The following is an 18,633-nucleotide window of genomic DNA, read 5'->3' on the forward strand; positions in this document are numbered from 1 at the left end:
AGGGGGCTGGGCTGGGCGGACCGGACCGCGACGCCCCCGCCCTCAGCGGTCCCCTCCCGGGTTCCGGGCGCGCGAGTGTGTGTATGTGTGTGTGTGTGTGTGTGTGTGTGTATACGCGCGCGCGCGTAGTAGGTCCACTTCTGGGCCACGCACTGGCCAGCCCCGGCTGCCTTACTCTGTTCTCCACGTATTTCCGCCGAATCAAAGCCCGAGTCCCAAAATCCTGACCTTCTTCAGCCAGCGATCATGGTGGAACTGCCAGAACCTTGTGCACTAAAAGGCACCTTGAAGTTTCCCGTAACCCCACCACCCCCACCCCCCAGAATCTGGATGTCTCGGAGAGTTTTAGAGAGGTTGTTTCTGACTGCTATTTTTTTTTTTTTTAAACATGACCTCAGGTCACCATGGCAAAGTCCCAACATGCCGATTACCAGAAGAAGCAGCTTTCCTATGTACTTCTTTGGAAATGCCAAGGAGGGTCCTCAGCCACCTAGTTGTGGGAAAGAGTAAAAATTACAACTTTTTCTGGAAAGCACCTTGGTTGTATCTTTCAAGAATCTTGAGGGGTCAAGGATTTAGCTCAGTGGTTCCACCGCCTGCCTCGAAAGTGCAGGGTTCTGAGTTCAATCCTTGGTAACGAAAGAATCTTGAAAGAAGAAACCTCACTATTTAGAGTAAGGAGATCAGGGAGAGGGGAAGGGTGGGTAATGGCGTGGGTGTGATCCAAGTTTATATGCATGTATTAATGTGACACAGTGAGGCTCACTCCATAGAATTAATTTGCAGTAATAAAAATATATGTGCTCTGACTCAGTCATTTCTAAGGAAAAATACTGAGGCAAACATTTTTGCACAAGGATGCATTAATATATACACACATCTGAATATATGTGCATATGATATATATACATATATGAAATAAAGAATCAGGAGCATCCTAAATGTTCCAAAATAGTAGAATGGCTAAAGAAGTTATGGCATCTCAACAATTTGGGTGGCCCAAAACCTTTCAAGTTGTATTTGAAGACATAAGCAAAATTGTATAGAGTCTTGGGTATTGTATTTTGTGTCGTAAAACAGAATTGTAACTGTGTACGAGATTGACTGAATGATAATAAAACCAGCCCCTATGGGTGACAGTGGAGTATACAGGCGACTTTCATTTCTTGTATGTTTTCATATTTTTAAAATTCTCTACTGTAGACATATTTTAATAATCAGGAAAAGGATTAAAATAAAATTGAGTTGTACAGGTTTTTTTTTAGAACAATAGCTTGATAAAAGGCCAAAGATTTATATGATCTGAAGAGAAACTGAGTATCATCAGCCTCTATAGTGAAGTTCAAAACAACTTATTTTTTATTTTCATAAAATGCTCATAAAGATGTATAGTATACTCATCAGAGCTCTCCACCATAAGCACTGGGGATAGAACCAAGTGCCTTGAAAACACTAGGCAAGTGCTGTTACATTCCCAGCCCTTTTTTACCCCCACTTTTAGACACAGGACTCCCTAAATTATCCAGGCTGCCCTCCAAGTTGCAATACTGCTGCTTCAGCCTCCTGAGTTGCTAGGATCATCAGCAAATAGTCTCACCTCCTACCTTACTCAGAAGACTGAAGCCATCCCTCCCTCCCCTTACCTCTGTGATATAGGAAATAGGGTGTGGCAAAGCTGGCTGCAGAAATGAGCCGGCCTGTCCCATACAAGATACCAAGGCAACTCGAGGACCACACATGTAGAATTTTTTGGAGCTTCCACGAGGTGTGGACAGCATAAAAAGGACTGACCATCACAGAAAACTGGGGTGGTGTGTGAGTTTGCATGGTGGTCCATGTTATGCCTTCAGACAGGACTTTTGCTTTTGCTCTTTCTCTTTGGCCCAAGTGGCTCTGCAGAGCTGGTTTCTCCCACACTCATTTGCTCCGCACTTTTCAAATAAACTTTTTGGCACCGTTATTGGCCTGTCTCATCCAATTCTTCCTTCAAGGCAAGATGAACCTGGAATACTTTTGATTGAGGAGCCATTTCCAAAGAAACCACCCTATTAGCCACTGCACTTCAAAATCACCTCATGGGGCTGGGGATTTAGCTCAGCGGTTCGATGGCCTGCCTTGCAAGCGCAAGGACCCGAGTTCGATCTCCGGTACCAAAAAAAACAAAAACAAAAAACAAAATCACCTCATTTCTTCCTTTCATCTCACCCTTAAGGAGAAACACACCCCCTTACTTTTCAAGATGAAGCCATTAACCCGATACCAAGAGTCCCTTGGCCTTTGAAAACTTTGGCCATCAGTCAATACTCAGCTCTGAGAATCTTGTCTGCTCTCTCGTCCTCCACATCACCACAGTCATCATCTTACACTGTCCTCTCTGGTTATTTTTTATTTTTATCATTATTATTATGTACTGGGGATTGAACTTAGGACCTTGCGCTTGTGAGGCAGGCAGTGGAACCACTGAGCTAAATCCCCACCCCCATCTGTAGACCATGCTAACCCACCCTGTCCCTGATCTTTGCTGTTGTGAGCTTCCAGGCCCTCTGTCCCTGAGGCCACCTGTCAAAGTCCATTTGCTGTTGCAGAATTTCTTCTCCTGTGTCTCCACTCACAGGTTCCTGCTGCTCCACAGCCTCCTGTGTCTGCATCACAGTGTAGATTCTGTCCTCAGGACTGCTTTGCATGCCAAACCCCCAGTGCCCACTAGAATGGCATTCTCTCTCCCCATGTCACAGTCTGGGAGTGTCACAGTCTGTGGGGGCACTAGTGTAACTGCATGCACAGGTTTGATGAGTCATCATACACTCAAATTAATGTGCATGCAGATGGCAGCTTTTAAAACTTGATTCTTGATGCTTCTCTCATTAGAAGGCAGGGTTTGTATCCCCTATTTTTGAAACTAAGTAACTTGTGGCTACTTCAACCCACGGAACACGTGAGAGATGACACTGGATGGTATCTAAAGCTCAGTCATAAAAAGACTGTGGCTGCCTACCTCGGACACAGGAGCACTCACCTCTCTTGTATCCCTGAGCCCTGGTGGAAAGGCCACATGTATGTACTTCAGGTGATAGTCCAGTTGAGCCCAACCTCTGACTATCCTCACTGAGATAGCAGAGACAGGAATGTTGCATCTCTAACACTAGACTAGGCCACCAGGTGCCCAATCTCTGTCTATCCCCCCTGGGTTAAATACAGCATAATTCTACCTGCATGTACAGATGTTGTTAGGGAATTGATCACGTTAAAGTATGTTGTGACACTGCCATTTTGGGTTGGACTTCCGGGTTCTTCTTCCCCTAAACCCCTGTCTTGAGTTTCCTTTTCCCAAGACCACGTCAGCATATAGAATTGTTTGTTTTTGTTTTTTGGTACTGGGGATCGAACTCAGGACCTTGCGCTTGTGAGGCAGGCGGCAGAACCACTGAGCTAAATCCTCAGCTAGCATATAGAATTAAACCTAAAGCTTCCTGCAGGGCTCCCTCCTTAGAGGGCAATGTGGCTTGCGATAGGCTAAGAGCAGCCTACTCAATCCTAACAAGGAGGTCTTTGGCTCCAAGCTCCATAAATAGGCCAGCACTTCCTCATCTCTCTCTCTCTCTCTGCTCTTTCTCTCTGCTCTGCTCCCCTGAATAAAATCTCCAGTCGGACCTCTCGGTGTGCATGGCCTAGTTGTTGAGCATCGCTGTTCCCTTTCAGATGTAATCAGATTGTTGCTTTAAATCAGTAAATTTGGGATTAGCTTGTTACACAGTGATAGACAACAAGAACAACATACATATGGACTATGCTGAAATTCCAAAATCATCACTGGAAATTTTTCTCATAAATTCACCATTATTTCCCTACTTACTTCTTTGGCTGAGATTGTACTCCAATTCTATATTACAACTGGGCCAAGGAGACTTTTACAAGATATCTTATTCCAATACTACAAATAGAAACTGGAACATCTTGGGAGTGGTCTGTTGGGGCCCAGGTCTGTCTGAAATCCATTGAGTAGACCTGGTGTGGGAATGAGGGTTGTTGGGAAGACTTGCACAGCCCTGGGTGTTGGAGTCCAGTGATAGAGATGGGAGGTTTCCCTTCCTCATCTTGGTCCACCTCTTTGCACAGATTCCTGTCTCCAGGGAGGTCAGCAACCTCAGGATTGAGGATTTTTCCCTTCCATTGAAACCTCTACTCCAGTGATTTGTATATGCCTTGCTAGCTACTTTTTTTTTGTCCACTTTCCACAGAGATAAGGAAGCTCTGCTTCCTTGACCTCTGTCTTTAACACTTCTTAGAAGACAATGGTGTCTCACTCAGGACCTTCTGCTGGAGCAGGCCTGTGGCAACTGGTCCATGCCTGGCCGGAGCAATGCTCATCTTCCAGTGCCAATGTCCCCTGGCTCTTAACCATAGCTCCTCACCAGTACATTTCACCTCTGAGAGTTAGAATATAATTCTGTGCTCTCACCTCTGATTTCTTCTCTTTCTTTTTTATATTCATTCATTTATTTATTTTGATACCAGGGATCGAACTTGGGACCTTGCCCTTGCAAGGCAGTGGCACCATTGAGCTAAATCCCCAGCTCTCACCTTTTGTTTCTGTACAGCCTCCATGCATACAAGAGATAAGAAGGGAAAGGAAAAGGCTTTCTAGAAGCAGGTTAACAAAAAGTAAGAGTAAAGATTAAATATAGGGGAATACACTGAGAATTCTGATGTGCCCACTGCTCTGTCCTGCTGTGCCTATTTGAATGAAAACCCCACTCCAGCCACACACTTTTACCAGTGATCCAGTGCTGATGTGTCTTAATGACAGCTATCCTGTCGTCTCTCTTGGCTCACTCAGCTGCCTTGTCATTTTCTCCAGAACAGGCCACGTGACTCAGTAGACTGGAAAGGACTCATGTGGGCTTGGTTATTTCATGATTTCAGATCATTATAGTGCAGAGGTTGTGGCTTTGATGTGAGAAAAGAGAAAGAAAGCAAGAGTGGATGATACCGTTTCTTTTGACCATTTGTTTTGTTCCTTATAGTAAAGATACTGCCTCTGGAGCAGTCTGGCCTGGGCTGCTGGCTATCACCAATGCTTTCAAGTCACGTTCATACATAGAGGGCATCACCCCAGTGGTGGGCTTTTGGATGATATAGGATGGTACCATCAGCTACTATGCAAGCTTATGACACCTCAGCAGTGTGGACTCAGGGCACTGAGTAGCCACAGGAAACCTCCTAGTTGTTGACAGTAACTTGATGCTGAATGTCAGAGTTTCACCTTTCCAAGAGCCTTCCTGCTCATAGGAGAAATGCTCCTGTTCAGGGACCCTGAAGTTCCCCATTCATACCTCCCAACTCTGGGGCCAGAGCTTCAAATGCCATCTGTAATCCTTCCCTCTAGACACTTCTGACCTTGCTACTTTGGTAAGTCCCTGAGTCCTCAGTGATTTAGCTTCCTTCCTGTCCTGTGTCACTTTCACTTGACTTTTTTAGTCTTTCGGATCCCATTGGAATCTGCCTGCCCTGCAGGTGGATTTCCTCAACTACCTAAACCCACAGGAAGCCCTCACTCCTCCTTTTGAATTTGGGATACCTGCAATGTTTTCATTTCTAGGTACAAACATATACCCTCTAGTGTTGTTATTGTATTATTTTGTGGCACTGTGTTAGGCGTGATTTTGTTAAATTGCTCATTAAATCACTTTTAAATCACTAATGCCCAGGTTGGGCTCAAACTTGCCATCTTCTTCCCAGAATACTGGTGGGCATGTACTACCACACTCAGCTTAGTGTTGATATTTTTACCAGCACATGCTTTACCTCCTTCTAGGCCAGTGATGGTGAACCCTTCACAGCATTCACTGTGACATGCATGTCAGGTTTGGCACCACTGCTCTGGATTGTGTACTCTTGGGAAGAAACCTGGTACCTCTCAATTCCTTGTATTTTCTAAAGCATTCTTTCACGTACTATATGTACTCCAAATATTTTTGCGTGTTTATTAAGTGAAAAGGCAGAGGACAGGTCAGAGAGATTTGAGGCATGACTAAGGTCTCAGACAAGGGCTCAAGCCCCTGGCTCCTGTCTCAGAGGAGTGTAGGGAACAGGGAAAGGGGACCTCACTAGAACCTCTGCAGTTAGGTCCTAGTCTCCTGTAAGCCACGACAGCACAAGGTAAATTAACTTCTTACACAGGAAAGATAGAAAAAGCAAGGCTTAGAGAAGAAGTTGAGCTTTGGGCCTGATCAATGCTGTTCTGGGCAGCCCATGAGGTTGCCACACCTTTATTCAGTACATCAGGAGAAAACAAATATAACAGATGACTCAGGGCAGAGAGTTCAGTACATCAGAAGAGTAACAAATGTAAAAGGTTACTAAGAGGACTGTGGGGCGGAGGATCCTAGAACAATGAGGAACTATGCAGATGAAGATTTTGTTTTTCCCCAGGGTGTCTTGACCTGGAACATCACGGCATCACCGGACCACTGAGGTCTTCGCTGTGACCAGGGGCCAAAATCGAGTTATGTCTCGACCTGCCATAGCTGCCCTGTAGCCAGAAGAAGTAGGCCTCATCAAATGATTTTCCCCCAAAAATTATGTACAATTGCTCCTGACAGAGGAGGACTGTTACAGTTGAATGGGCCAAAATAAGTCCAGGTTCTTGTTTACGAGGAAGAAAGAACTGCCAAGCATACACACCACAGTATGTAGTAAGTAGACACATTCATTAAAGATCGTGGGACAGTACAGCAGCCCTCACTACTGGGGACTTGACAAGGCCTCTCCTGTCAGTCTGTGTCTTTCAGCCCCACGGCTGGGAAGGCTGAATTTCTTGGGATTGGACATCTCCAGACTTAAGTGAGCACTGATGTGACTTCCTTTGGACCCATTGGGTTTTCCCTGTAAACAGAACTCATCTTCCAATTGAAGAGCCCAGAAATGGGATGCTTTACTGGCAGGCTAGCCCTGAGCTAATTAAAAAGGGAACAAAACCTATCACTAGAGGAAACTCAGTTTTCTAGGTCAAACCATAAAGCATATACAGCTAGAAACAGAATCTCAAAATAAAGTCAGGCACTATGTAAATTCAATCAGCATATGCAGGTTACACATCCTGTCAGACAGCAGCATGAACCCAGAGCCACAGTCATCACAAAAGGAAAGCAAAGCAGTATCACCAAACCACCCCCAGGAAGCAATAGCTTTAGGCTTTCGGACCCCGAGCAGATGAGTCAGCTAGTCTGTTGGGCCTCTGCCTGCCACTGCCTGCTGCTGCCTGTCGAAGGCCCATGCATGCAAAAACAGTGCCAGGAAGTTTAGGCAGACCAATTTCTCTCCTCCTCTCTGGGAAGACATTGTACCTCTCAACCCTGTTTGTTTTTAGTTATCCATATACATGGTGGGCGTCCCTAGTGCCTGTGGGTTGACCTGGGGAGAGACAAAGCGTCTGGGTAACCAGGTATTTGGGGGTTGGAGGTTCCCCCATAGGCCTGAGGGTACTGTGGGCTCATCATCAAAGCACACTCATATTCTTCCTTGGCCGGTGACCGTGTGTTGGGGTTATTGGAGTCCCATGCTCCACTCTAGGCTACCATCATGCAGGGGCGTCTGTGAGCCATAATGTGGGGTATGGTTGCCGTCATGAAGAGGCATCTGGGAGCCATACATCTGACCATAGTTTGAGGCCATCCCACCTGGTCGCCAAGAGCTCCTGGCGGTCCACAGAGATAGTCTGGCAGGTGGATTGCAGCTCCATGTGGGCTGTGGACTCTGTGGCATCCATCACCATGCCAATATAGCCTTTGTAGGGGCCTTGGGAGATACACACAGTCTGGCTGATGAGCTCGTCTCTCCATCCTCCGCCCCTGCTTGGCCACCACCACTGCCACCTGAATTGCCAAAGCCACCATGCTGACCTCCACCACTGGAGCGTATGGGGCTGCTGATCCAGGGCCTCATAGGTGCAAAGCCCCCATGGTAAAGTTGGTCACATCCAGGGCTTAACTCGCCAACCAGCACCAGATGGTGGGCCTTGCTAACAAACATGCCTCTGCTCTCCACCAGCTTCTTGCAGTGCAGGAAGGCAAAGTTCTAGTTGATGTGGTGGATCTCACCCTCCCAGTCTGAGTAAGGGTCATCGATGACCTTGACGATATCTTTTATATGGATACTGTTTTGCTCTGAGTCCACAGCTATAGCAAAGCCATTGTCCTTTTTCTGAGTCACAGCCTAGTGCCTGACAGTCACCATCTTCCCATACATGTTCAGTATCTGGAAGGTCTCCCACTCCAGTCACATGGTGACACCCACAGTCTGGAGGTCCAGCTGCAACACTCACCCTGTTCATGCTGGCCACCAACATCCACGCCTGACACTGTCTGTGAGCAGAGCTGCAAGTCTCGGGGGAGCACTTTCAGCTTGTGCGTGGGAGGTCGGAGAAGAGGATGACTAAGTTCTCCTCCACTTGAACAATGAGACCCATGTCACCCTCAAATCAACCAGTGACCACCTTCACGTGGTCCCCCATCTTGAAGTACTTGTGAAGCTCCTGGGCTGGGTATTCCAGCATGTCCTTGAGGTCTTTGTGTTTGGGCATGGGGGTGATCTTGTTGCCATCCATGCTAAGAACCTTGCCTTACAGGTTGATTAGCTCTCCTTCACACACCTCCACATTGTCCCAGGCTGGAAGTTGTACTCCTGCTCCTTCCCTGTGTGTGTTCTCTGTCACCACATCCAGGTCAATGCCCTCCAGCTGGTCCTCAAACTTCTCTAGCTCAGATAGTGTGTGCTTCACACCCTCTGTGATCATGGCAGATATGGTGAAGCTCTTGAACAAGAAGCCCCAGCGGCTGTAGCAGTTGCCTTCAAAGATGATGAAGTCACCATCAGAGGCAACATCACCTGCCAGGGACTGGATCTTCTCAGCATCAAAGAGTCTCTGTGGAGGTTGCTTGAACTTCTTCTTTTCAGTAAACCAGTCTTTCTAGCTCATGCAGGCCTCGATGCAGTCATAGTCAATGTGCAGAATCATCTTTAGGGAGATGGTGTTCTGACTGGGCTCTACGTAGTCCACCTAAGCAATGTCATTCTTGTAGATGCCTCGCTGGAGGTAGACCCAGGACTTGGGCTTCAGGTTGGCCACGTCCTTCACCACTTTGAGCATGTCTGTCGCCTCCTTGATAGGCACCATCTGCTGGTTTCAGTAGCTGAGCTGCAGGTTGCCTACGCCCTTGGTGGCCTGCTTCATGTAGGTCTGCTTGTAGGCCTCCACATAGATGTGGCCCTTCACATACTTGGAGGCCACCACGAACTGGATGTGCAGGGGCATGCCTGTGAACTGGTAGGTGATGAACTTTCATCAAGGAAATGGCTGTAGCTCATTCCTCCCCGGTCTTACATTTGACAGTTCACAGGTTGGGATACTTGACTCCTGGGAGCAGCTGCTGCTGGGTGATGTCATCCCAGAGCTCCTCAGACCCTCCATAGACCATCTCCCCCATGGACAACTTGGCATATTTCTTCACGTAATATTCATTCAGTTCTTCCTCTTGCTGGTCCCTCCACAGGTTCTCTAGGCCCTGGACCCCAGATCAGTCTTCATCCAGAATGACATTATCAATATTGGAAGCTTCAATCTCTCCTTTCTCTAGGATGTCCTCGGCTCCGTCTTCCTACCGGTCCTTGTCCTCATACTCATTGTCCACATCAGCCTCACTCAGAATGAAGCCGCCATATCAGGGTTTTTTGGGGGCCGACTGTCATCTTCCTCTTCCTCTTCTTTCTCCTCTTCTCTCTCAGGCTCCTCTTCCTTCTCACTGCTTACTGCACTCCTCCGCCCTTTCTCTACCTCAGCCTCCTCACCATCACTGCTGTGCTGGCTGTCCTCCTCCTCTGAGAAGTTGCTCTCCTCGCTGTCTGACATCTTCTGCTCCCCTCTGCTCCCCTTTCTGAACAAAGATTTCTTTTCTGTTCCAGAAATAAAACAATATCCTCTGCATTAAAAAACCGAAGTCTCTATCCTCAACAAACATACATATTAAAGAACAGTCAGACAATTGCTACAGGATGAAAGTAAAATTTAGAGTCTAGAATTTTGAATCAGATCATTTAAGTTCAAATATAACACCACCTACCATTAAGTGCAAACTTTGTAGAATTATATAATTTTTCCAGGTCTCCATAATTCTGTAAATACAGGAAGAACACCTGATCAACCACCTAGGGCTGGCGGGGAAGAATGAGATCCCATGTGTGTGAAGTGATCAGCTCCATGTAGGATGGAGAATAAGTGCTCTATAAATCTTTTCACTTGTAAAGTTAGAGTAGTGGGGATATCCCTACAATCTGTGACAACTTATATGGCACCTGGCACAGAGCAGGTATGAAATAAATATTGGTTGGGTGAAATCAATGGAGTAGAAGCAGGCAAAGATCAGGAAAAAGAGAATTTGGGGAGAGGCTGTTCAATGGAGTTCAGCAACAGCAAGAGGCTGTGCTCTGTCTTCACCTCTAGCTGTAACATCTTTCATCCTCTGAAAAGCACTTCGTAGTCCTCAGAAGCATCACACACATTTCCCTGGCTGCTTCTCAGGGCATCCTCAGCCTGTGTTTGCTCTCCTCCAGAAGATCTTCCTGCCAGTCAGCCATTTCTGTTCTCAACTCTTGCAGTGTTTGCAGGAGGTCACTCATTTGGCATTGGGAGTCTTGCCTAGTCTCTCAGTGCCTTTCTCTTGGCCAAAGATCTCTTACAAGGTGTTTGCATGAGAAGAACAGGAAGGAATTTAAACAACATGAGCCAGCAATGTCCGTCGCAGAGGAAATGGGAAGTAGGAAATAGGCCTGATCCAGAGGCTCCTATTTTATCTGTGAAACAGGAAGTGAGGTCATGGCTAAAAGGCAATGAGCAATGGGCTTGAAGACAAATAAAGGAGAGATAGCTGACTGAAGAAACAAAGGGAAAGGATGCTGCGGTGCATGAAGCAGAGATCTGCAGGGGTCATGATCTGCATGGATTGGCCATTTTCTGCCACAGTCTTCAGGTCTTCAAGTGACATGGAGATGAGGCACAGCTAGTGTGTGGAAAGGTGAAGGAACAAGAGAATTGAAAAGTCTCCTTGTAAAAAGCTCAGACAACGTGATGAGCCATGGTGTCCGCAATGCACAGGGAAGGAGATGAAGCAAGTAAATGGCTAGTAAACAAGAAGGAAATGCAAGAATTGAGCCACTTTTCTCTCCAGGAGGAGGGAGTCTAGTTAGGCTTCGTATGTCAGAGTGAGGGGAGAGAGGATGGGGAATTATAACTACAGAAGAAGTGATTCCAGAAGGGTGTAATGAGTTCCGGATGGTAGCAATGTCTAAGATTTAGCCTCTACCAAAGTGGAGGGAGTGAATCTAGGGCAGTGGTGGTGAACCTATGGCACCCGTGCCGCACCTAGCTGTTTGTATCATTGAAAGCTCTAAAATGTTCATCATCATGGGTCTAAGGCTATGCATACTGACACTGGAGGTACAAGGTGGTACAAAAATGGGATGGAATGGGGCTACATGCCTTAGCAGGAATCTTCAGGGGTGAATCAAGTGGAAGGTGAGGGGACAAGGAGGTAATGGCTGAAGGAAGAAACACTACCATCAGGAGTGACCCCACTGGAGGGTCCTTATGGCTTGGGATGTGGTTTATCCCCACTCAAACTCAGGTTGATGCTTGGCTTCAGTTAAACAGTGTTGAGAGGCGGTAGGGCCTCTAGGAGGCATTTTGGGTGATGAGAAATCTGCCTTCGTGAAGGGATTAATGTTTTTCTGACAGAGGTTTAGTTCCCTTCAGTGAGGCTGTTGTAGAGCAAGCTTGGCCCTCGAGCTCACTCACTTGCACGTGTGCCCCTCCTCAGCACACAACTTCTCTTCTATTTTTTTCACCACGAGGCCTTCACCAGAAAGGAAGTGGATGCAGGTACCACGTCCTTGGACCTCCATAACTGTGAGCTAAGTATAAATATCCAAGCCTCCAATACTCTCTCACAGCAACAGGAAAGACTAAGAAGATGGTCCTTTTACTGAAGAGAACAAGAGCAATTGGTTGGAAATTGGTTCAGGGATTTGAGGAGAAGGCTGAGCCCTTCCTCAGCCCTGAGATGTAGTAAAATGAACAGCAGCCACCAAGGGAAGCCAGGAATATGCCAGGAGGACCAGGCTGGGGGAAGGCAAAGAGGCAGCGGGTATCTTTGTCTGGAATAAACATGTGGTTAGGCTCTAACGAGAGGGTCCCAGAGGGTGGACAGAACAATTTTCAAAGGAGAAGAAGCTATGGATAAGCTGCAGTTGGGAGCAGGGGAGAAGATGGATCTTTGGAGGAGCTTATGCTTTGCAGGGTGACCCAGGGGAGAGATGGCGCATCCGTAAGAGTCAGCTGGTCTCAAGGTTTCAAAGCCATGAGGTGCAGAGCAGTGTGGGTGCAGGTGTGGCTGAGACTCTGCTGTTCCAGCCATGGGCCAGTTGGCCGGCAGATAACGGCTGTGCTTCTGCTGACCTCCCTCTGCCCTCTGTAAGGCTTGGCTGGCCCAACCCATACTACTCTTGGATGCAAGAACATGGTCACTTTTTAAAAATATTGTCACAGTAGAGAGCTTCGGTCTCCTGTATTTGTCACTATTTCCTGAGTGTGGGGTGTGCGTATGTGCTAGAAGTTAATGGATGAACCATTAAGTTAATTTTGGAGCACTTCTTTCAAATACTGTGTTTGCCTTTCCCTCAGCTTTTTTCCCTAGTAACATCACTTTTATTTGGTGCTTTGAAGTTTGTAGATCATTTCCCTATAACTAATTCATTAGATAGAGTCGTTAGATTAATTTCATTACAATCACTGAAGAAATAGACCAGGCATTATTATCCAATTTCTCCACATGAATGAACTAAGATTTGGGAAATATGTGTCTAGAGCATCCTGGTTCAGTGCCCTTCCTGTCACAGCAGGGCTCACCCTCTGAATTGCAAAATCACAGAGCATCCTGACAGGCTACTCGATGCACACTTACAAAACAATTATGATGTACTTGACAATATAGTTAAAAATAAAACCTAAGGGCTTAGTAATAATAGCTTCCTGTCACTATTACATAATCATTTTTCAAGGACTTTTATATCACTGAGAAATGCATTTATTCTTTGCTGAAAACCACTTGCATATCGATGGAAGTTAAAGCTAATCAATAATGAGAATCATTAAAAATCGTGGCTACATTTAGAATAGTGAATGCATTTAGTGTCCCTTCAAGAAAGCTATAGAGCTCTCCCTAAGAAATAATATTTAAGGGGCTAGGGATTTAGCTCCGTGGTTCCATTACCTGCCTCGCAATTGCAAGGTCCAAAGTTCCATCTCCCGTACCAAAAATAAAAATAAAAACATAAAAAATAAGATTTGATGAACTTCAGTCAGTAGTTCTAGGCATTTTATCATTCTGAGAGATTAACTATTTTTTCAGTCCAGATTTTAAAAGAGTAGGAAACTCCCTGAATGAGTTCATTCTTACAGAGAACTTGGCACTTGTACATTTGGGGCTTAAGGAAAGGAGAAAGCTTTTGTGGTTGTATTCACGCTTACCCAAATGTTCTTGGCCGGAATGATAAGAAGTGAAATACTCAAAATTTCCATACCTTTAAGCAAAACAGACACAAATTAGAGATTTGGCAGGTAAATCATCATGAATTTGTAAAACTTTTTAGCATTTTAACACTTCACAATATTTAGTTGAATCACATGAAATTGTTATCTTCACAGGTAAAATGATGGTCAAATACCAGCAATTTCATATGGCTCAAGGTAATATTTTTCTAAACTGTAAGAAGCTTAGAATCCACTCTGTGATACAACCCTCTGAGTAGCCTTGTAAACTCCTTCAGTTTTACTTCTCACATGTTTTTCGAGACAGGGGATCCATAGGCCCCACTCTTTCTTCAGAATCTTCACCTCCACACTCAGTCCTGTGGCTTCCAGTCCTGTCCACACCAGATCAGTCTCCACTGGGCCTTTTCGTGAGGGAGAAGGCCATAACCTGTCACACAGAGAGCCCTGGGGAAAAGATGATTAAGAGACCTGAGAGCCCTAAGGCAGTGGTGGTGAACCTATGGCAGGCGTGCTGCAGCAGGCTATTTGTATCATTGAAAAGTCTAAAAGGTTCACCATCACTGCCTTAGGTTACTGCCCAAGAAAGCCTTAATCTAGCTATCAACTAATACACACTTGTTAGCTAGTCGTAATGATTAAAGTGATAAATGAGCATAAAAATCATGTCCTCTCCTTTCACTTCTTGATTTAGAGTTGAAGGTGAACACACGTATACCCTCACCCCATTATATTTATCCAGCTCAAGGAATTTCTGTTATGCAATCTGGAGTGCTATGAATATATCCATGGTTAACAGTCCACATACAGAAATGATTATACGTACTGTGTATACCAGAGACTAAAAAAATATTGCCATGGAAACCTTGATGCTGAGTTCCTAACCGTAATGTTTTCTTTGTGAAACTGTAGTTTGTAATTCAGCTCTGGCTCTCCCAGCAAAGCCGTTTTTAGTAGCTCCTGCCCTGCTCTATGCATCTGTGGATGGCTTTACTCTCCTCTGGAGTTCAAGGTCTGCCTGGCCACTTCCCCTGCTGACACAGCATGGAGCAACAGGGCTCTGCTCCAAGTTCTGACAGTCACCATATCCTGCTGAGCCTTGATCACTATGTCACAGGTTCCTAAAAATGCTGTTTACGTCAAGGAGAAAAGTTTCTCTTTCAGGACAGATCCCCGGACCTCAGAAACTAGGACTGGGCTGATGAATGAGAAGAAGTTACCAATGATCCTCACTCACGACCACTGGCTCCATTTCTCCCTTACCTCAAATGACCCAGCCTGGTGGAATCCAGAGCAAGACCCCAGTTCTAGCATCACTCCAGGTGTATGTTTGTGCTCAACCCCTCTTCCCTCCCTGGTCCAACATTCTGATTCACACACCACATCCCTCAGGCCCTAACTTTAGGCTGAATCATTCATACAGGACTTTCTGGTAGTGCACCATTAATTGCCAAGACCTAGTTAGACCAGGTATCTTTGGATCATGAAAATCTCCCTTATTTTGTTGAGGAAACATCTAGCACTTCTTGGAGAGACACACAGTAAATTAGTCTGGGAACCAGCGGGGTTTGCTGAATGCATGCGGAGGCCCTCGGTTCTCATCTCCTTTAGGGCTTCCCGGACCCTTCCCGTACAGGGTCACCAGACTTCTGCATCTCTGTCTCCTACTTCATCTCCTTCCCCTTCATTTGCTCCAGTATCCCCTTCAAAAGGTCTTTGAGTTTCTCAGGACCTTGCTCCACATGTCCCCCCACTTTCTCTCTGGTTCTTGGCTCTTTTCTGTCATTACTTCCAGCCTCATCCAGATCAATTCCACGGGCCCTCCCTGCAATCAGTGTCTCTCAAATCCATTAATTCGTTCCTCTTTCTTCTCCTTTATTGGGTCTAACTGGAAAACTCCCAGTCCTGGATTAACTTTCACACCCTTCTCCGCATCTGTCTCGCAGCCGCTTAGTGTTGCTGGAGGGAACTGAAGAGTGGGGCTACTGGCAGCGCAGTAGATAAGATGTTTCCCTGCGTCAACGTCATTTCCTGACCTCAACTCAAACCAGGCCCCTTTCCCACTTCACTGGTTCTGCTATAGCATCTCACTTTATATTTTCATAAGTTAGCATTGACTGTGATTATGTACTTATTTTCTCTGTGTATCTCATTTCATCTGCTGTAGACATTTAAAAAATGTATGAAGCATTTATAATGCCCACCTTAAACAATGAAAACACTCACAAAATGGCATAGGATGCATTCCCTGCCCTGCCCTCCTTGGGAGGTAACTACTAGTCTGAATTAGTGTGTCTATCATTTTCTGCATTTAAAAAAATACTTTTACTGCCATTTTAATCTGAAACTCAAAGTCTAGATCCAGTGTTCTTATTCAAACATTGCCTATGGTTCTGTAGGTGTTGCCTATCTCTCCATCTGAATTTAGCACCTTGTTCTGTAGCTCCTGCCTGTGTCCCCACTGCAGGTGACAAGAAGGCTTCTCAAGGTTGTCTCCACACTTACTTTCACTTCCTTGCTCTTGTCATCCCCTCCGCTGCCATTCCTGCTGCATTCCCTCCTCCAGAGAGGCTGGTGTCAGCAATGACATTCATGTCACTGAGCCGTTGGACAGTTCTCTTTTCCTCATCGTAGATGAAGGCTTCAGTGAAGCATTTGGCAAATCCAGCCCCTCTGTTCTGTCTGGAACCTTGCATCCGCCCCCCACCCCCACCCCAACTGTCTTCTTTTGGCTTCATTCCCTTCACGTTTGGCTGGTCTCCCTCATATCCTACCATGAGCCCCACAGTTTCATTTCCTATGAGAGCTGCTTCCCCGCCAGCTGAGCCCAAAGTGCCGGAGCTCTGCAGGTCTCTGTTGGCCCCATCTCAGCCACCTTGGTCAGCCTCACCCACACCCATAGCATGAGACACAGTGTTGGTACTCCATATGTTTCCAGCCCAGACCTCTTTTTAAAGTTCTTAACTGCTTGCCTGCCTGTTTGACTCCTCTAGTCGAAAGTTTTAGACTATATATTCCTAAACTAGCAAGAAGGGTACAAAGAGGGAAGTTTCTCTTCCCAACTGTCGGTAGCACTTTTAGGACCAGGGCTAGGGGAAAGCAAATGAGGCACTTGCGTCACGGACACGAGGCTAAACAACAATAAAACAATATAACATAAAAAAAATTTTTTTTGAGACAGGATCTGGCCATGTAGTTCAAGCTAGACTTGAACTCACTGTGTAGCCCAGGCTGGCCTCAAACTAGTAATGATCCTCCTGCCTCAGCCTCCAGAGTGCTGGGATTACAGGCATGAGCCAACACACCCAGCTCAAATTTTGATTATTGCATTAAAATATTTATCTTGGTCACAAGTGTTTTTGACACTTCCTTGAATTTCATACTCTGGCTCAGTGTCCCCCCAGTCTCATTATGGTGGTGAATTCTTTCTGTACTAGTTACCCACCATTTATTTATATATTTATTTTCATTTATATTTAAAATTAAAGTAATATGGACATGAGTATTTGTAAGCATCTTTATGAAGTAAAATGCTCAACAGTCAGTAAAGCAATCACTACGTTATCTCCCTGTACTCATATCGTCCCACCCCATTCCTGTCCATTTTCTAGAAGTAACTAGCATCAGTCACTTTGTTGCATCCGCATTAACCCTACCCCTAACCCCACAGTTTTAAGAGGCACGATTTAGGTAAAGGAGATGTTGGAAAGAGGTCTCTGCTGGGCTGGAGAGCTGGGAGAGTTGCATGCTGGAGTGCGAGGTGGGGTGCTCTACACCCCACTTCCCAGACTTCAGCACCCCCTGTTAGGTAAACAGTGGTGACCAGAGACAGTGGCAGCCCAATAAAAGAACACAGCAAGCCAGAGTATGGGGTTCTGAGAGAGAGAGAGCTCCTGAAATAAGTTCAAAGGAGAGCCTGCGTCGAGTTTATTGAACTGAGTGTTTCTGAGCAAGCTCAGGTAAGGTGGGAGAAGGAAGGACCGGTGAGGTGACCAGGAGCCAGGCCTGATCCTGCTCACGGGCTGCATGGAAAAAGATGACATTCCTCAGGTTATCTGCCTGAGTGAGAATCCAGAATCAAAGAATACTAGCCAGCTCACATTACGAGTTCAGGATAACCCCGCAACAAAACCAGACAGGGACATCTCAATAAAGAAACAACCACACCAATAGTCCTCAAATAAGTGAAGCAGAGTAACAGTGAATCAAATCCAGAAATGCATAAAAGATAATTCCTCACAATCAATTCCAGAAATTCATAAAAGAATCAATGTTATTGACCACATAAATAAGATAAAGGGAGACTTTATACTCTACGGTAATTTCAAAAGATATAGAAAGGTATTTTATAAAATCCAACACACCTTTCATGGTGCAGATTCAGCACAAACTAAGCATAGCAGGAAACAGCCAGAAAGACGCTCTTGTAGAGGTTGTCTTCCAAGTGCCCATCCCTGGCACTGTAAGAGCAGTGAGTGCTCCTTCCTTCTTCTGTGTAAGAAGCAAAAATGTGCGGTATCACCTGCTTCTATTTACCAATGTTCTACAGTTTTTATTTAGCACAATAAATAAAGAAAAAAAGTATTTAAAAGATAATGGAGGGGCTGGGGATTTAGCTCAGCAGTTCCGCCACCTGCCTCGGTAGCGCAAGGTCCCAAGTTTGATCCTTGGTAACAACAACAACAACAAAATAAAGGAAGCCCGATCTAAATGTCCATCCACTGATGAATGAAGAAGGTGTGGTCTATCCCTGGGATGGAATATTATTCTATCTTAAAAGAGAATAAATAGAATACATTCTGTGACATAGATTAACTTTGAAAACATTATGTTGAGTGAAATAAGGTAGACATAAAGGCCGAATATTGTATGGTTCTATTTATATAACATACCCAAATAGATACATTCATAGACACACATAGTGTAGAGGTCATCACAGGGGCTGGGGGCGGGGGTGGGAGTGGTGGTGCTCGTCCAGCTTTGTGATGATACTAAAACCTCCAAAATGTGTACAAGTAAGAACACATTTAAAA

At 45.6% G+C, this 18,633-nt stretch overlaps 1 protein-coding gene and 1 pseudogene across 1 annotated transcript in view; both read right to left on the bottom strand.

Annotated features, from left to right (window-relative positions):
* The window catches only part of Kcnk1 (potassium two pore domain channel subfamily K member 1), a 39,296-nt gene extending 36,612 nt beyond the window's left edge, over nucleotides 1-2,684 (bottom strand). The window contains exon 1 of the mRNA XM_010622010.2: nucleotides 2,505-2,684. Within this exon, the coding sequence (XP_010620312.1) occupies nucleotides 2,505-2,684 (180 nt within the window). The remainder of the gene's footprint in view (nucleotides 1-2,504) is intronic.
* Nucleotides 2,685-7,365: 4,681 nt separating this feature from the next.
* Nucleotides 7,366-16,240, bottom strand: LOC104860722 (annotated as a pseudogene).
* Between the last annotated feature and the right edge of the window lie 2,393 nt (nucleotides 16,241-18,633).

Source organism: Fukomys damarensis, unplaced genomic scaffold, assembly GCF_012274545.1.
Source record: "Fukomys damarensis isolate Sample0158 unplaced genomic scaffold, DMR_v1.0_HiC HiC_scaffold_10, whole genome shotgun sequence".
NCBI lineage: Eukaryota > Metazoa > Chordata > Mammalia > Rodentia > Bathyergidae > Fukomys > Fukomys damarensis.